General features: G+C 45.9%; 1 protein-coding gene across 1 annotated transcript in view; it reads left to right on the top strand.

Annotated features, from left to right (window-relative positions):
• Tmem163 (transmembrane protein 163) overlaps nucleotides 1-20,409 on the top strand; it is a 179,868-nt gene that overhangs the window by 144,615 nt on the left and 14,844 nt on the right. The window contains exon 5 of the mRNA XM_021172523.3: nucleotides 6,592-6,688. Coding sequence (XP_021028182.1) covers nucleotides 6,592-6,688 — 97 coding nt within the window. The remainder of the gene's footprint in view (nucleotides 1-6,591; nucleotides 6,689-20,409) is intronic.

Here is a 20,409-nt window from a genome sequence, read left to right as displayed (position 1 = left end):
CGAGTAGCTTGGAAATATTGGAGAATGGGTTACCACAGTGATGCCAGAGGGGGGGAGAGAGAGAGAGAGAGAGAGAGAGAGAGAGAGAGAGAGAGAGAGAGAGAGAACACATGGAAGCATGTATATTTAGTGTGCATGAGCTAGCCATGTATGATGTTTTGAGTAGGTGGGAGGGGCATATACCTATGTGTGTGTGTGGGGGGAGGTGAGTGTCTTCTTCCATCAGCCACCTTATTTTTATTCTTTTCCATTTGTATGTGTAATGTGGTGTGCACATGTATGCATGCATGTGTGTGGGGGGCACAGGTATAGGGGCTGTGTATGTGTATGTGCACTTGGAGAGCCAGGTTGTCATCAGGAACCAGCTTCAAGAACTCTCTTGATTTATTCATCAAGGCAACGTCTCTCATTCGAACCCAGGGCTTGCTGATAGACCTGAGCTCCCTAGCAAGGTTGCTCTGGGGATCCTGCCTCTGCCTTCTGAGGTTGGAATTATAGAAGGCCACCACAAGTCATGAGGCTTATAGAGACTTCTGGGGATCCAAACTCAGCTCCCCATACTTATATGGCAAGTACTTAACTGAGCCGGCTTCCTGAGACAGTCCCACACTGAACCTGGAGCTCATTGGTTCAGCTAGCCAAGTTGGTCAGAGAGCCCGGAGATCCACCACCCATCTCTGCTTCCCCAGCGCTGGGGCTATGACATGGCAGAGTCGCCTTAAACCATGGGTTCTGGGAGTCCAGCTTAGGTCCTCTTGCTTGCAAGGCAAATGGAATTATTTCTGAGGAGCACTAGACAGTGATGAGGCCAAGCCAGCTGCACATTCCTGGCTTCAGCTTGAGTTAGTGTCATCACCACTCTGATACTGTGGAGAACACAAACAAGTCACAAGGACATCCGGTCACTTGTGCCCTTCCTCCCCCAGGAAGAGGTGCTGCAAATGACCTTGCCTTGCAAATAGGACTTGTAGTGTAGCTGAGAGTAAGGGAATGTGGATGATGCTACAGTTGCCCACAGACATTGCTGGGAATCTGCCCCTTGCTTGCTTCTGTTGTCAGTTTGGTCTCCTTTCTCCATCATAGACCAGTTCTGAGCATGAACCAGTGTGGCCACCTCCAGGTACAAGGTTTGGCTCAGTCAGTTAATAGTGAACTCCATAGCGCTCTGGTACTGTGGCAGGTGTTAGTGTCTGATCACATGGTCGTTCTCCCCACTCCCACATGCCCTGCTAGAACCCTGTCTGATCCCTCTCACTGGGGGAGGTGCATCTCCTGGCCCCTCCCTTTTCTCTCTGCAGTCTGTGATTCACCTTCAGGCCGCAGAATTTCTCTGCAAGTGTGCTGTATTGTTCCCAAGGCCCTACAGCCTCTGACTGAATCTAAGGGAGCATTTAGTTTGGGGGAAGTCAGCCAGTGTGTGGGAAGTCTGACTTACCCTGGGGACATGGGTTAATCAATCTGATTGACAGTCCCCACCCAGCTCAGCCCTCTAACCATCCTTATTCTGCAATGGATCATCTCAATCAGTCCTCACTGGCTTTCATTTTGGCATAAAGTCTGTGGAAAGAAGGACTGGGGTGTGGCTCAATTGATGGAGAGCTTCCTTAGCATGCACACAGCCATGGGTTCTATCCCCAGCATCACCTACACCAGGAATGGTGGTACATATTTGTCCTCCCAACACTGGAGAAGTGGAAGAAGGAAGATCAGAAATTCAAGATCATCCTTAGCAACAAATTAAATTCGAGGCCGGCCTTACATGAGACCCTGCCTCAAAAAACACAATAAAATCTATAGAAGGTGAATGATCAGCTCAGTGTACCAGCAACCTTGGTTCGGGTGTGGCATACTAACTGTCAGTCTTCCCCTGTGAGATACCACAGCACGGGAGGTGATGTGGCCCTTTGTCACTGTGAAAATGGATGGGGCAGTTTAGACCCAACTATGCTGGTGGCCGTCAGTGCCTCAGTGAGTTTTTGAAAATACAGATCTAATTGTCCCACTCTATGGTGTTCAAAGCTGCCAGGCTCTGAGTAGCTTCAGACAACAGTTTGTACAGCTTGGCTCGGCACAGGTGGCCCTCAGTGGTGACCTTCGCCTACTTCTCGACCCAGCATGGACCCTTCCTTGGGGGGGGGGAGGGAGTATCATTTCTTGAAAAATAGAAAAATAATCACATTGGTGTCCAAGGCTTAAGCTCAGTCTGGGTGCTGCTGAGTCTCCAGTTCCCTGGCTGGACATTTATCTGAATCTAAGCTCCTACCTCTGAGAGCCTTCTCAGATGTGGCTCAGTCGGTGGAGTGTTCTCGTATCATATACAAGCCCTGGGTTCCCCACCCCCTCTCGAATCATATAGACTGGGAACAATGAGGCACACTACTCCTCGTCACACTTGAGAGATGGAGGCTGCAGGAGGACCAGAAGTTCAAAGGTTATCTTTAGCTAAATCAGGAGTTCAGAGCCAGCTTGGACAATATGAGACCCTGTCTCAAAATAATAATACAATCAAATATGTTTCCTTGGCTATCTGAGAGAAGTCTCTAACTTGGTGTGTCAAAATCTGAGCTGTTGATGCTCCTCCCCCTCCACCCACTCTTCCTGAGGTCTGTTTCAGGGAAGAACACCTCCATCAGTCCAGTTACAGAACCTGTCCACCATACCTCCAGACTTCTCAAGTCAGAACATCTCCAGACTCACTCTTCAGGTTTTACCATTCTGATCCCAACTTGCTTGGTCCCACCCTCACCTGACCTGGGCATTGTACAGTCTCCAACCTGCTCTCTCTGTTTTGCCAAAGAGAGCACAGACCTGCTAAAAAATGCTCCACAGACCCATTTCCAAGCCCCAGCCCCCGGTGGCTTCCCATCCTATAGATGCTGTGATGGCTATTGTAGGGTTCCCTTCCCCCGGATCTCCCTTTATGCTTTTATTTCCTTTGCTCCCCTCCCTCTCCTCTTATAGACTTGCTGTATCCCCATCATGTCTGGAAGACTTCACCTCAAAGTCCTGTCTTCCTTCTGCCTGCAAGCTTCTTCCCCCGAACATCTATACCTCTTGTTCTTGAGAATGATTCTTGACACCAAGTGGGTACGCAGTGTTAACGAGACGAATGAAGAAATTCTGATGTGCCCCTGAACTGCCTTCTCCAAGATAACCTTGTTGGTGTCCTTTATAATTGAAATTGTGTGTGTGTGTGTGTGTGTATGTGTGTGTAGCTGTCCAGCAGCCACAGAGCCTCCTGAAACGGAGGCTGGAAATGAAAAAGGTTAGGTGGGCAAGAGAAGGATGAAGCCAAGACAAAGTTTTCTGATCAAGTCTCAAAGTTTAATTTTCAGCTCTGCATTTATATAGGGAGAGCCCACAGACCCATCGTTGTTTTCAGCTGGACAGTGTTGCAAAGCAAGCTCATCAGGCAGTCTGCTCCTGTAGGAAACTGCAGGTGTGGCAAGGCAGAAGACTCCACCCTAGGTGGGCTAGGTCTGTGGAAGGCCGATTGTGGCAAACAATTAAGGTGTGTTTAGCCTGTTCAAGGCTGGGGGAAGGGCACATGTGTGTGCATATGAGTGTGAATACACCTTGCAGACTTTGCCCCATCTAACAACAGATCCTGGTGCTGGGGATCTGCAGCATGCTGGAAAACACCACTCACTGATCCTATCTCCCCAGCTCCTTCACCCCATAACTGAGCTCCTTTTGATTTGTTCAGAGTCGGCTTGCTTTCCACTCAGAAGTGTCCTGTGAGATCTAAATTTTCCTCTCCCCACTTCTTGAAGAAGGGACTGTGACTTATGTGTCGCAGTCTAGTGCTCAGCAGGTTTCTTGGCATATGGTGGGCCTGCATTAAGTAAATACTTCTCAGCTGTGGCCCAGTGATGGATCAGCACATCCAATCACAGAAGACCTGCTGAAGTGGAGGGAAAGCCAGGCCACTCTTTCCTGCGTGTTCCCAGCAGGCTGCTAACCACTGTCTTTACGCATCTGTTGGATATGTTCTCAGCAGAGACCAAGAACAGGCCTGGGGTAGATGCACTCAGAATTTCCTTCTAGAAAATTCCCACATGATGTGGATCCTGACAAGGCCTGGCCCACACACACTGGTCCCATGGGAGTCTCAGTTCGGTTTTGAGCCACTGGTTGGGGATTACATGCAAAGAGAAGTGGACCCTTGGCTTTATTGAAGGGGTGATAGGTCATTTGTTTTTCTCTCACCCAGAAAGCTGTCCAGGGTTTAGGCAGGTGGAAAGAAGAGTATATATTCTTTCTGGAGACCTGGCTCCTCAGAACCCTTTTCACCTAGCTAAGCCTGCCTATGCAGAAGGCTGGTGTGTGTGTGTGTGTCTGTGTGGTGGGGGAGCCAATTCTTCTCTGCCTATTAAGCCTAGAAACAGTTCCCTTAGTACTGATGGAGAAGAGGTCACATTTGCTGTTTGCTTCTGACCCAAATCTTTGAAGTGTTTTGGAAAGCCATAATGGAGAGTGACATTCTGGAGAGTCTAGAGTGGTGGTGGACATGTGACATGGTACCCAAAGTCTTTGTTGAATGAGCTAGCCACTGGGAGGTCATTAGTTGAATCAAATACTACTTCTTGTGGTGTGTGTGTGTGTGTGTGTGTGTGTGTGTGAGAGAGAGAGAGAGACAGAGACAGAGACAGAGAGACAGAGAGCGAAATTTGTACATATTCCTGTATTTATGCACATGTGTATGTGATTACACATATGGAGGCCAGACGTTGACATCAGACATTTTCCTCAACTTATTTCTATTTGGTTTCATTTATGTTTAATGTTTAATTTTTTTATCTATGTGTATATGTGTGTGACTCTGTGTATACATGATACATGTGTGCAGGTGTTCTCAGAGGTCAGGAGAAGGTATTGGGTCCCCTATGATGGGAGCTATGGTTGGTTCTGAACAGCTCAGTATGGGTTCTTAGAGCCAAACTCAGGTACTCTGGAAGAGTAGAAAGTAGTCCTAACTGTGGAGTAAGTTCCCAGTCCTTTTACACACTTGATTTTTGAGTTATGATCTCTCACTGACTCAAGCCCACTGATTCAGCTAGTTGGTTGGCTGATGTACTCCAAGGATCTGGCTGTCTGGTTGTTGTTGTTGTTGTTGTTGTTGTTGTTGTTTTTAATGTGTGCTGGGATCCAAAAGAGCCTCCCACTGGTGCAGCAGACATTTTACCCATGGAACCTTCTACCTCCCCTCCCCAGGCTCTATTTCTAGGATGAACTCCATGTCTTACATGACCTTGAGCCAGGCTTCCTAACCCTGGACTCTCTGACTCAGTCTCCTTGTGTTACTGAAACAAACACACATCTCCCTCCCCATTCATAAACTGCAGAAAAACAAACACCTAGGTGTGAGGAGCCCTCCAGGGGGTTTAGGAGCTGATGTGCAGAACTCAGAGTGCCTGAGGAGAAAGCTGCTGTACAAACACAATATATTATTAATACAATGTTAAAAAATAGCAGTGCAGCCCGAGCTATTCATAGCTGCTTTGGGCTACAGAAGCAGCAGGGATCTGACACACAGGCCCTCCCTTACACTGTTTGGGGAAAAATGGGCTATGGTTTTTCAAGTCTGGGACACACTGAACAGAAGAGGAAAATGAGATTTTAGGAAAATTTGAACATATACTTATGTACACTGGTAGTGTATACACCAGGTAGGCTACAGTTTGCAAGGTTCAAATTTAACAAGCTGGATGGCAGACCTTTGATTTTTCATTATACTTTAGAGCTACTTTACAATGTGGCCAATCTGAGGGCACAGAGCTGAGGGTTAGGAGACCCCTTTCTTTTCTCATAGCCATTAGGAAGCAGACAATATTGCCTTAGACTCCATGGTGAAACTTCTCCAGGTAGGTAAACTAGTAATGGTTAGTAATTGGTTTGGTTAGTTAATTAGTTAGTTGGTCATATCTACTCAACAGATGCATGCAGGGTACTTACTACATGCTACTGTAGACACTGGTGAGGGAAGACCTAGATTATTACCTAAGAGATCCTCCCACCCGTGTTTGTGTATGTGTGTGTGTGTGTGTGTGTGTGTGTGTGTGTGTGTAGGCCAGAGGTCAAGCAATCTCAGCCATCTTCTGTCATCCACTGTCTTACTTTTTGAGATTATGATTTTTGAACCTGGAGCTCACTGGTTTGGCTGTATTAACTTTTCAGCAAGCCCCTGGAATCCATCTCAGATAAGGAGTTGACAACATACGAAAAAAAGGATTTCATCTATGCAGATTAGCACACATAGTTTCGTTGGGTTACTTACAGGAACAAAAGTGACTAAAGGAAGCTGTATCATTGAAAATCCTACCCCAGCTTGAGTGACAAGTCACAAAAGCTGCAACCCAGAAGTTCCCTGAACAACTTTTAGGAAGCTCCACTGAAGAAAATCACCTCTTCTAAGCAATTGTTACTGCTATATAACATTCAAGAAGGGCCTTGTAAGCCTTGTGAGTTTCAGGAGTTTTCTCAGACCTGTAAGTTTTGTTGACTTCCTAAGACTTGTAAGTTTCCTTTACTTTCTGAGGCTAACAGGGGGATATGTCTTAATGTAGACTGTCTATTTTCTTTCTATTACAGAGCCTGTGTCATCTTGGGGGTGATCTTTCTTCTGTCATCTATATGCATAGTGGTCAAAGCCATCCATGACCTCTCAACTAGGCTGCTCCCTGAAGTGGTAAGGTCCTTCTTTCCTAACATTCTTTCCTAAGTTCCCACCTTGATTCTCACACCGGTCTGCTGTAGTGAGTGGGTAAAAAGAGACTGTTGAGTTGAGGGAGACAGATCATGGAACATTTTTAGGGGGCAGAAGAACTTACTCCAAGAATACAGATGACTCAGCAGAGTAAAGTTCTGGGTCAGATGAGACCTCACATAGTTGAGCTGGTACTGTCTTTTGTGTCCTGTCCTTACAGTTTTTGATTAGTTTTAAAGCAGTCTTTATTTTCATAAAAAAGAAATTATATTTATGCAGCTGTGATCCTATCTGTTGCCTAAATTCATCTAATAATTGCTGTAATAAGGTATTTCATTTTTCTTTTGCAGTGTGTAAATCTATTTCCATTAAAATTCCTAGGATAACTGATGTCGTCTAGATATATAAACTGGAAGACATACTTTCTGGCAGGAATGTTTCTCACTGTCTTATCCTCTGGTCGTTACTTTAACTCTTTCTTATTCTATGTTTTTTGGATGTTTTTGTAGCATTCTGTTGAACAGCCTTCATAGAAGGCAACCAATTTGGTTAGTAGGTGATGAAAATGCTGACATTATAATTTTTCACATTTGGGTTCATAACAATGTAAACTGGACACATTGACTTTTAGGATGTGTTTGCATTTAAGCTTGAACACAGCAAATCATTACATACAAGTCAGGATAATTAGGGAGACTATGCATGAATATGTAATCTCCATATAACTGTGGGGGTAAGACCCTGTGGGTCTTGTAGTTTTCAGGAGCATCCTGAGACTTGTAAACTTTGTTGACTTCCTACATCTTATAAGTTTCTTTTACTTCCTGGGTCTTAAAAAGCCTTGTTTTCAGGAGAGAATGATTCAATTCGGAAGAAATATTTATACAACTATGTTATATTTCATATAGATTCTGTGTCATCTTGGGAGTAATTTTTGGTATGTGCATGTGTGTGTGTGCGTGTGCGTGTGCGTGTGTATGTGTGTGTGTGTGTGTGTGCGTGAGCACACACACATACATGTGTATATGATCTGCCTAGCTGGTGTAGGTCTTATACCTATCTATCCTCTTCCCCATCAAACTGTATGTCACATACCCCATTCTGCTAGACTCAGAATCTGCTAACACAGAAGGCACCAAGTGTGATTATGTATGTTACACGTCAAGCAGGCAACACCCTACATTTTTCAGAAGATATAAATGCACCTGAATTTGAAGAAATATTACTAAGTAGCAGTTTTTAGCACCGTGCCAGTGACACATTCATTTATAAAGATATTAAAGATTAATTTTCAGCAGGTGTACTGGCATGGGATGGATGACTTTGCATACGGGCCTCTGTAGAAACGCGCCTTGTTTTTCTCTTGGTAACAGAAGCGCTTTTAGCTGTGAGCAGTCACTCATTTTCCCAAGGTGCAGATGCTCTTAGGGGAAAAGATCTGGAATTTTAATCCTGCCTCACCATATCAATATCTAACGATCTGCCCATGTCAGGTTTAAATGGTGGAGAGCCACAGGGTTATACCCGAGATGGACCCTGTCCTTGGAGAATCCAAGGCTACTGCAGTCTTTTTTATCAGTTCTGGGGGTGAGGCTGAAAATGTATACCACATTGTAGATATCCTGAATATGGTTGGTTTTGTTTTTAAGCTTTTAGCATCATGAAAAGTTAACAAGGAGCATTTGAGCTGCAAGGCAAAGGCTGCTGTTCCCCAGCACACAGGGCCAGTTAATACTACCAGAGCAGAGAAAATTATTAATTGTTAATGTCTGTGGGTGAGGGCAGGGGTGCATGCATGCGGGTGTTCATATGTGTGGACGTCAGAGGGAACCTCAAGTGTTATCCTCAGGAATGCTGTCCCTGACCTTTGAGATGAGGTCTCTCATTGTCTTAGAGCTCAGCAGTTTGACTAGAAGGGCTGACCCCTGGGTCCCAGGGCTCGATCTGTCTCTGTTTACCCAGTACTCAGAACACAAGTGTGTGCCATCAGTCCTGCTTCTTATGTTGGTTCTGGAACTCAAACTCAGGTCTTCATGCTCCCAATGAAAACACTTTACTACCACCATCTGAGTCATCTCTCCATCCCAGTTTCTCTCCTTTCTTAAGTTAGCATACAAAGTAACAGAGTTTGAGATACATTCTCAGTGTTGGCTGCTCTCCCACTGCCAGCTCCCCTCCCTGTCTTCCCCTTGACCCCTTGTGCTTTCCTGTCATACTCTCTCTAGCTTTCTCCCTCAGAGCCTCTTTGCCCTGGCCTCTCATGATCTGCTTTCTAATTTTCTGGCAGACACACACACACACACACACACACACACACACACACACACACACACACACAGAGAGAACCCCACATAAATAAAATATACATATATAAAAAGTAGAAGTCAGGATCTGTGTATGAGAGAGAACAGGACACATTCGTCATAATGCACCTACGTTACTGTACTTATTTTTTTCCAGTTCCATCCATCTTTCTGCAAATTTCATTTTTTAATGGCTAAATAACATTCCATCATGTACATGGACCACATTTACATTGGCCATTCATCTGTTGATGGGCATCTAGTCTGGCTTCGTTTCCTGGCTATTGTGAATACAGTGGCAATGGTCAGGGGTGAGCCAGTGCCCCTGTAGTAGGGGGAGCCAGCACCCCTGTAGTAGGGTGGAGAGCCCTCAGGGGATAAACCACAGAGTTTTCAGTCAAGTGTGCTGGTTCCTTTGCTATGTACTAGGGAAGTTTCTAGAAGCCAGCCAGCCAGCCAGTCACACATCCTGCTGTGATTCAGGCTGAGTGTTGATACAGAATGCTTCCTGTAAATTAGATTTGTCAAATCAAATGCCCAGAGAAATCAGGCCTGGACTCAAAAGAGGAGAAGCTGGCCAGGTTTACAACACCAGAAGAACATGTGCCTGGCTAATGGTGCCAGACTCCTTTAGAACTGGTGTGCCAGAGAAAAGAGTAGAAACCTCTGCCGAACATAAAACTCACAGGGCTAGGCAGATTGCTCAGTGGGCAAAGTGCTTTGGTAAGCACAAGGATCTGAGCTCAGTCCTCAGGAAAGCCAGACACAGAAAGCTGTGCCTGTAATTTCAGCACTGAGGACAGAAGACAGGAGCATCCTTGGGGCTCTCTGGGTAGCTGAAGTGACAAGAGGAAGACACCTCCATTACTGACGTTAACCTTTTGCTCATACACCCGTATGGGAGGAGTACCTGTACACATAACATATGTATAATACAGTGTGGCGGGAACTAATGGAAAAGAAATTGAAAGCCTGATGATTTCCCATAGACACATTGTCTGACTTAGGGTTTCATTGCTCTGAAGAGGCACCATGACCAAGACAACTCGAATAAAGGACATTTCATTGGAACTGGCTTACAGTTTCAGAGGTTCAGTCCATTATCATCATGGCAGGAAGCACGGCAGAGTCCAGGCAGACAGGGTCCTGGAGAAGGAACTGAGAGTTCTACATCCTCATCTAAAGGCAGTCAGGAAGAGATTGACTCTTCTGCACTGGGCGGAGCTTAAGAACTAGGAACCCTCAAAGCCAGCCTACACAGTGATAGACTTCCTCCCACAAGGCCACTCCTCCTCCTAGGAGCACTGCCCATGGGCCAAGCATAGTAAAAGCACCACAGGCATGAAGTCTCAGCTGTACTCAGGGCCTTTGCCACACTACTTGTAGGGCCTGGACCAAACAAGGGACAGTACTCTTCAGGGCCTCAAGGTAATGGATGTCTCTCCCAATCACACCTTAACCCCTCACCTCAAATCCAAGCTGACTTCTCACAGCTCAGTCCTGCCCTGACAGATGCAAGGTCTGGGAGTTGGGTGTGGCTCCATGGGCAAGGCTTGACTGGCAGGTATGAAAACCTGGGTCTGAGCCCCAGCACCATACAAACTGTGTCTAGAGCTGAATACCTGTTTCGTAACCCCAGCACTGAGAGGTAGAGGGGGGAGGACCCAGAAGTGAGGGTCATACTTGGTTATGTAAGGAGTTCAAGCCCAGACTGAGATACTGAGATACACGAGACTGTCTTAAACAAAACAAAAGTCACACTTTCTTTTAATTCAGTGTGAAATTCTCAGAGTGAGGCTTATTGCAAGAATGGGTCACTGTATGTGAGCCTGAGTGTGTGTGCATGTGTGTGCCCATGCTTGCCTGTGTATACGAACGTTTGTGTGTGTGTGCGTGTGTGCATGTGTGTGCATGTGCGTGTGCGTGCATGTGTGTGTGTGTGCGCGCACGCATGTGTGTACGTGTGTGATGGTATATATGCCGGTGAGACTAGAGGAGGACATTATACATCCTCTCCTGCAGTTCATTCAGTGAGAGACTTTTCCCTTGAGGTCAGGTCTCTCACTGAGCCAGGAGCTTGCTGTTTTTCTGTCTAGCCTGGTGGGGAACAAGCCCTAGAGATCTTCTTGTCTCTGCCTCCCCTCCCCCAAGGGCTCTGGTTACTGGTTATAACAGGCTTTTTATGTAGATCCTGCTATCTGACCTCTGGTCCTCATACCCACTGAGCCATCTCCCCAGCCTGCAGTGGCTCAGCTTTCAACAAGAAATCTGGGTAGCCAGGAGTTACCCAGCTGTGAAGTCATCTGGCTCTCATCCTCCTGGGTGTCACCAGCCCCTTGGGGTTTGGCTGGAAGAGGAACCAAGCCAGCCTGGTTTCTGGGGTGAGTCCTGAAGCAGACCTATGGGGGCTGCGCTTTGTGGTTGGGTAAGTAAAGGGCGTAAGCCTGCTCCCTACCCCTGTACCACGCCTGTCCCCACCCCTGTACCACGCCTCTGGTTAACAAGGCAGGTTTTGGAAGAGAGTCCTTTGCAACTCTGCCCTGTTCTAGTTCTAGAACATGGAGCCAACACTTGTTAGATGCTAACAGGATGATATTTATTTATTTACAATACAATAACAGCTTCGAGTGTTGGGAATATGGTTCAGGTGGTAGAGCATGTGCCCTGCCTTGCCTGAGTTCCATTCCCAGCACTGTTTTAAACTAGAGATGGTGGAACATGCCTGTAGTCCCAGCACTTGGGAGGCAGAGGCAGGAGGATCAGAAGTTCAAGGTCACCCTCAGCTACACAGTGAGTTTGAGGGTAGCCTGGACTACATGAGATCTTGTCTCTAAAACAAAACAAAAAAAGCAAGGATAAATAAAGAAAAAGAAAAAGAAAGAGAGAAACTTTAGAACAAAAATGAGCATCTTCAAGAAATCTGTGCCGGTGATGACCTTTCCACTGCAATTAAGTTTGTCATTAATAAATAAAAGTTACATGCATTCATGGTATATATTATGTTGTTTAATGCCAGAATGGGCTGTTTTATTATTTGGGTTTTTCTTTGGTTCTTTTCATTTTGACCATGGGTTGTTTCTAACGAGTCACATCCTGTTTTGGCCCCGCAGCACCTGCTCTGATGAGGAAGGGCAGGTGGTGTGCTGTTCCTGTTTGCAGGGACACAGGCTCTGAAGGATGAAGTCTAAGGCTGTCCGTTGGCTGATGGCTGAGTCCGTTTGAGTGCCGGCCTCTTCTCCTCCAGCTCCTGGCTTCACAGGACTGTGTGACTTGGCTGCCCACTGGCCTTCAGGGCTGGGCCTCCCTTCTCACTTCCTCTACTCCCCCATAGCCTTCTCTTCCCTGCTCTCTCCTCCCTCCCTCTTTTCTTTCTCCTCCTCCCCCTTTTCCTGCTCTCCACATATGAACCTTGGCATATGATAAACAAACAAACAAACAAAACAAAACAAACAGTCTTTAAAACTGTAAGCTCATTCTTTCCCCTCTCACTTCCTGCCTGCCATCTGTTCTCGTACCCACGTCCCTGGCTTAGTCACCTATATAATGGTTTATCTGGAGACATCCCCACCTTTCCCTCCCCTCAACCTGCCCCTGCCAGTGGATTCTCTTGACTGTGGTTTTAGAGCAGTGTTTCTCAGCCTCTCTCAACATGGAGAGAGTTGAATACAGTTCCTCATGTGTGGTGACCCTGCCCCCCACAGCCATAAAATTATTTTTGTTGCTCCTTCATAACTGTGATTTTGCTACTGTTATAAATCACAATACAAACACCTGTGTTTTCCAGTGGTCTTAGGTGACCGCCATGACAAGGTCGTTTGACTCCCCCAACAGGGTTGGAGACCCACAGGTTGAGAACCACTGGTTTCGAGGCAGGAAGCATTTGACAGAAGAAAATGAGAGAGAATGGTTTCAGTGGTCTGAAACAAGGGTCCCATGTGCAGAGTGTGTGTTTCTAAAGGTTCCACACAGTGTCGGTGAGTTCTCTGAGGCTCGTAGCACTGGTGTTAAAGATGTGAGAGAAGAGATTCTGACTGTAAAGTCAAGTTCCCAGAATGTCATGAAACAGTTAGAGCACAAAATTTGGGTAACCTGAATCTGTGTTCCTGGGCCAACGTCCTCCGTGTATGTGACTGCAGAACAAACTGTCTCTTCCTCCTTTTGAGGTGAGAGCTGGTTTTGCATTGACATAGCCCTGCCTCTTGCTCACTGGGAGAGCCTAGGGGAGGTTGCTAAATCTTTTTCTGCCTCAGTTTTTTTTTTTTTCAGAAGGTCAATACTAATGGTATCTTGTTGATGAAAGACATCAGGCTTTGTTTAGTGTGGAAGCCCTTAGGATGTACTTAGCTGGAAGCTACTGAGGGGCTGCCGCTGACTGGAGGTGTCTAAGGAGGACTGTAGGCCTTTGATGTCTTCAGTGTGGGAGAGCAGACTGTATTGAACGGTCCCGGAAATGCCCTCTGAGATGCTTCTTCTCTCAGGCTGGATAATGCGAGGGCAGCTCAGCCTGTGCTTCAGCTCAGAGATGCTTTTCCCACATGATACGCTGTCCAGCACAACTCCTAATTTCACTTTGGGAACTGAACAGACTAATACTTAAAAGAAGCAAAAACAAACAAACAAACAAACAAATAAAAGCTGACTCGGTTGGTAGCATGTTTGTCCTGTATGAGGATTTGAGTCCAACTCCTGGAACCCAAATTTAGAAAACCAGGTATGTGACAGCTGACATACACTTGTAATCTCAGGGCTGAGGAGGTCGAGACAGGTCAACTTTTGGGCTTGCTGAGCAGTCAGCCTAGATTTCCTGGATGGCTCCAGGCCAGTCAGAGATTCTGCTTCAAAACCAGGTGGATTGTGGGACTGGAGAGATGGTGTTGTGATAAAGAGGGCCCGTTTGACAGTGAGCACTGGAGTTAGGGTTTCAGCACCCACATACAAGACAGGTGTCTTTCCAAAGCAAATGCTTGCAAGCCCAGCACTTGAGGGGACTGGAGATATGAGGGCCTACACTGAAGCTTGCCGGTTTCAGGCCTAGCTATGATCCCAGGTTAGAGAAAGACCCTGACTCAGCACAATAGGTGGAATGTCACAGAGGACACCAGAAGCCCTTCTGGTCTTTTCTTATAAGTATAGGCATGTGCATCTGCACACACATGTACATAGACTGATTCTCTGTCTCTGTCTCTCTTTCTCTCTGTCTCTGTCTGTCTGTCTGTCTGTCTCTCTCTCTCTCTCACACACACACACATACACACGGGGGGGGTACATAATCACATAGTATGTCAATGTTGACCAAAACATGTATTTGAAACATGGAGCCTGTGCTTAGCTACAAACCCCCTCCCATGGAGAGGCCGGCTAGGAGTCTCACTGAGATCTGCATAGGACCGATGGGTTGCTATGAAAGCAGGTTTTGCTCTCCCAAGTGTGACCCAGCCACTCTGCTGACAGGACTATTCCTTTACCTGTTCCATAAATAGATAGTGTAAGGAGACAATGTGTTTGTTTAGACAGGAACGCTAACCAGTGGGCTAAATATAGCAGCAGTCCCCAGGGACAGCCAGTAAGGGAACTGTGGCGGAGACACGTGTGACTTCACCTGCTTGCTAGGCACATCATGAAGGACCCTGGTGGCTTGGGCCCCTGAGGGTTTGTCTCCAGCAGCTTCTGAAAGTGTGGGTAGCGTGTCCTCATGGTCTTGCATAAGAATTGGAGGTGGATGGTCAGCTCTGGTTCCCTAGGAAATAACTCAGGAGTCTCCAATTGGTCCATTTCCTGGCTCTGAGAATCTTTGTTTTTAATCAGCTTATATATCTGTGAGCCACCATGTTGCTTGATTCCGTCTACTTCTGTCTATTATAATAGGTGTCTTTGTGCTTTCTCCCTTGAAGTTAGTGGGTTTTGTTGTTGTTGTTTTAGCTTGATGTCTCATTAGGCCTTCACACAGTTTCTGAAATTGGCGGAGGCATTAGACCTACCTCCATCTTACAACCAAAAGACTCACTCTTAACTACAGGGAGAAGAACCCTGTTCACTCTCAGCTGCACTGCGAACGATATGCATACTCAGTGAGTGGACCCACTAAGTGGATCAAAGGCTCTCTCTGAGGACTGAGCATTGCAAAGCCAGACTCTACGAAAAAACTTCTAAAGGCAGCCGTGTTCCCCAGTGGAATCGACACAGACCAAAGACCCCAGCCCCACATGAGATCCAGAGCTAATTCCAAGTCTAGGACATCCCCCATTTTACTGATTGCAAACAACCCCACCCCATTCACTGCAGCTTTGGAGATTTTTAAACTTGATCAGCATCATGAAGACCCATTTTGTGCAACTGCTGTGACAAACATGGAGGAAGATATGTTCATTTTTCTCCAGTTGCCAGCCTGCCCTCCTGGCCCTCCTACTCAAGGGGAATCTGTGTATGTAAGGGAATCTGATGGTGTGGCCCCCGCACTTGCCTAGCATGCATAAGGCCCTGGATTCCATCCCAGCAGCTCCCATTAAACACACACACACACACACACACACACACACACACACACAGAGAGAGAGAGAGAGAGAGAGAGAGAGAGAGAGAGATCCACAAATACATGTAAATAAAAATGAAACAAATCTTTAAAAACAAGAACAAAAACCCCACAAAACACAACATAAAACAAACAAAAAAGAACAGTGTTATTGATCAACAATGGTAGATTGTTGCGTCAACACTGAGAGCTTCACTAGGCCAACACCTCTTTTCTTGGGTAATTCTAATCTCTTGGAACTTGTTTTCTAACTAACTAACTAACTAACTAACTAACTTAGTGGTTGTTTCTCTGTGTGGCTTTGAAAACGCTTTATCATTTTGGAGAAAAAATACTTTCAAGAGCTGTTTGCCTCTCTCTCTCTCTCTCTCTCTCTCTATATATATATATATATATATATATATATATATATATATATACACACACACACACACATTACAATAATAACATATCACTGTATATTACTATACACATTCCCATTTGCTTCCCTGCATACAGGGTGAGACCTCTGGCCTCAGAACATCTCTGCCTTTAGGACTGTGGTTTGGCCAGAGGGGAGATTAAGACTGAATGCATGTTTTATTTCTTAAGCTCACACTGAAATACCCCTGTTCATGCAGTGCACACAGTGAGTCCTAGCACTGAGAAGCCATGGAGTGTGTGTTCTTATAGTAATGGCATCCCTCACTGTAACCGTCCTCGGGTCATGTGGGTCCTGCTATGTTCTTTAGAATATTCAGTCTATGCACAAAATACAAGTTTTTTTTTCACAAAGCCACAGATGTAACCAGGTTATTGGAGGAATGTTGCATATTTTTATGGGATATAGTTTTTGGGATAATGGGCTTCAGCAGATCACACACACACACACACATACACACACACACACACACACACACACACACCCTAAATAGCTAATTGTTGTACAAGGTGCATTTAAAAACAAACAAACAAACAAACAACCTCTTTCCTAGAGGCAACCACTTATAATTTTTATAAATCTTCACATCTCTTTATTTTAATTTTTGCTTATTAGAGCAAGCTTTAAAACATATTAATTTACGTCAGTATAATTGGTCATCTTTGTTGACTCATTCTAGAAGCTCCATCACAAACCTGTTCAGAGGTGTGTCTCCTAGGTGATTCTTAATCCTGTCAAGTTGGCAATCCAGATTGGCCATTTTAGGGTGTGTGTTGTCATGCATTTTTTTTTAGGAACCCCAGAGGAGCGTCTTCCTTTAAACGCTCATGATCATCTGGGGAGGAGGGTGTGGGCAGGTAGGAAGGCATGGCAGGGAAGGAAGGCATGAACCCAGCCTGGTGGCTCGACTCTGTATCCATGGCAATGCTCTGGGATCAGAGTACTTGGTTCCAGAGACTCACATTCTCATAGGAGAAGACGGCACTGTGTCCGATGGCTCATTTAACAGATGCCAGGATGCACCAGGAGTCAGGAAGCCAGGGAGTGAGTGTCAGCCCAGGCTCTCAGATGCCCTACTGGACCCTTGGGCAATCATAGCACCTTTGCTGGCAAGCGGTGTCTTTCTCCGAGGCTTCCCGTGACCCTGGCATCCATCTCAGTTCCATGGACCCCAGGAAACTGGCAGCTACTCTCCTCTCTATACTCAGCAGGACCTATCAGCCTGTCCAGAAAATGTCAGGGCTGGCATGGCCCAGTCAGTCTTAAGCCACTTAAAGGAATACCCCCAGTATTCCCTTTTTATTACCACTGATCCAGGCATCAGTGTTCAACATCCTGACTTCCGCATGGTCTGATGCTAACTTATAAAATTCCAGGCCTTTGAATGGGAGCACAGAGTAATTTGTCAATATATAATTTAATCACTGGGGGCGGGGGAATGAGGTTTGTGCTTAGTGTGATTTCCACACATCTGAGGGGGCGGGGGAGGGCGGTGACGAAAAGTTCTGAAGATGAGAATGACTGTTTTAATTTCACCTGGGGCCATAAATCGATTCTCATGCATTATTCAGCCGGCACCAGCATCGCCCTGGTGGCACTCTGACACATGCAGTGTCGGAACGGTTTGAAATCTGTCCTCATTAGGAAGGCAAAGGACGCCTTTTTGCAGGCATAAGCAAGCAAGCCTCCAGAGTCCCCTCTCACCATCTCACATCCTATGAACAGGAAAGCGGGGGTCAACAGGGGAAGGGTGGCAGATCCGGCCTCCATCTGATGTTAGTAGCTATAGTTCATTGTGTCCCAGCGTTGCAACTGTTACTGTCACCTCCTATAAAGAATAAGCCCTGCATGGGAGGTGACAACTGGCACGCACTATTGAAATAATTTCATTTTGACACAAGGTTTTCCTGTGAGCAGCGGCATGAATACAAAGGCTCAGAGATGCAGCTGTCTGGGGGAAACGGGAGTGGTGCCTGGGACGGCAGAGAGACTCAGCAAGATGAACTAGAAACTGATGCTTGGCGTGCCTGGCAACTCATGCCTGTGCCACAGGATAGCTATGAATGCAGCCACATAAAACTCTACTCACTTAAAACATTATGAGATTTTTCCTCTCTCTCTCTCTTTTTCTTTCTCTCTCTTTCCCACCTCTTTCTCTCTCTCTCCCTTCCTTCCTTCCTTCCTTCCTTCCTTCCTTCCTTCCTTCCTTCCTTCCTTCCTTCCTTCCTTCTTCCCTCCGCTTTTAACTCAGTTGTGGTTTTTTTTCCAGCTTGAACTTTGTAGATGACAGATGGTGTTACAATGTCAAAAAGTTGGCCATGTTTTACTATGTATGGAAGTATATGAACGGATGAAAGTCATGGAGAAGATACAATCAGATGTCCTTACCCTGTGTATTGATGGGAGGGATATTGGGGTAGTGGGATGCTGAGAGAGGGTGATGTTCCATATTAGCCAGCAAGTTGGAAGAGGCACATTTTCATGGAGATATCCTGATGGCCAAGATCTCACTCTGTGATTGGACTAGCTTTCTAAGAGTCTGTTGTAGCTCCCAATGGAGGAAGCACAGCTAAGCCTCCACCTCTGCTCTTTTCTCTCTGACCTTACCTCCTGGTCTCCTAAATAAGGGGACAGCATTAGACCTTGTGAGGGTAAATCTTGATTGCCAGATGGCTTGTAGCTGGAATTGACCTTTGGGCGGGTCTGTGAGGGAATTTCCAGGAAGGGTTAACTGAGACAAAGGACCCTGTCTCAGAATGGGTGGTGCCGCCTCCCAGGTGGCCTCCACTTGTTACTGTTAAATGAATCTGCCCCATTGCTACTCCTGCCACCGTCCTTCCCCACCATCAGAACCCAGTTTCTTCAGCTTTCCACTGTAGGCTGAAGCCCAGCAGCTCTTTAGGAGGCCTCCAGGGCCTCTTCAGCACCAGACAGGGACTGCTGAGTCACCTGGCCTCATGGACTGCACAGCTACTGGGTTCTCAGCTTTACAAAGGTGCAGATGGTCACCCTTGGACTGGCTGCAGGCAATTTGATTAATCAACTGCGCATGCGTCCGCGTGTCCTCGCTCATTACCCTTCTCTAGAGAATCCCAATACAGGCCCTCTCGGCTGCCCTTCTATTTGTTAGCTCCATGAAGTAACAATTTCTCCACTGGGAACCTAAATGGGGAAAAAGTGCTTTAAGCACAAGCAGCATAGATGTAATTATAAAAAACCAAAACCAAAACCAAAACCAAAACCAAAACCAAAACCAAAACCCCAGCTTTCATTGGAAGGTGCTGAGACCAGTAGAATAAACATCAGGCCACTCAGGAGAAGGCGCTGAAGCTTGCAGCAACATGCATGAGCCTCAGAACATGATAAAAGAATTCTGGTGGAAACATGCATACTGTGTGGCCAACTGTATAAAATCCAAGGACAGGAGGGATTAATATATGTGCATGAAGTCATAAAGCAACTGTGTGGGGTTGAGTGAGGGTATGAGGGAACTTGCTGGGTGTTGTCTGGGGGAGAGAACTTTCTTTTTTTTTTTGGTCGGTTTATTTATGTTTTACTACTGACACAGTAAGAGTCAATCTCTAATATCTATATTCAAATGTTTTATTATAGCTTAATATTTTTAGTGTAGAGGCGTGCACGCCACTGTGAGAGTGTGGAGATCAGAGGATAGCTTACAGGAGTCAGACCTTTCCTTCTCTCATGGGGCTGGGATTGAGTTCGGAGAGGGTTCAGCTTGGCAGCAAGCACCAATTACCCACTAAGCCAACTTTCGAGACTTGTAATCTTTTTATTAAATGTACATTAATTATACCTCAATAAAAAAACATACAGGATGGCACCTACTGACAATCCCAGAGATGGAAGCCGAAAGATTAGAGTTCAGGGGCATCCCTTGTTTTATAGCGAGTTTGAGGCTAGCCTGGGCTACATGAACCCTGTCTCAGAAAAATAAAATAAAATAGAGTAATAATGCTTGAAAGCCTTAGTCACTAGGTACACTTGGGAGGCAGGATATTACCAGTCATGACCCTCTTAGTCCTGTGGCTTGCTGAGTTCCAAGCCACAGATCCTGTCTGGTTAATTCTTTTTGGTGATTTTCCTGGCCATGATCTGTCTTAAACCTGTCTACACTCACTAACAACTCATTGCTGCTTGGGAAAAGTCCATGTGATTCTAAGAAGTGCTGTCCAGTAAGACGGTGGGGAGGGTGGAGGTCCGTGATACTCTCTGTGACGTAATAACCAATAGCCTACTAGACGTGGGAATTGTAGTTAGGCACTTGAGGAGCTGGGCTAGCACTTGAATTCATTTTAAATTCAAGCTCATTTTTAAATGTACACCAATGTGTTTGAGAAAATTACTATAAAAAAATCACTCCAGGGTAATTGGTCACGGTAGTTTATACCCATGATACCCACACCCAAGAGACTGGAACAGGGTGATGGCT

Source organism: Mus caroli, unplaced genomic scaffold, assembly GCF_978045245.1.
Source record: "Mus caroli unplaced genomic scaffold, Mus_caroli_1 scaffold_1, whole genome shotgun sequence".
Lineage (NCBI taxonomy): Eukaryota > Metazoa > Chordata > Mammalia > Rodentia > Muridae > Mus > Mus caroli.
The sequence above is the reverse complement of the archived record's forward strand: the minus strand, read 5'-3'. Positions and strand labels throughout refer to the sequence as shown.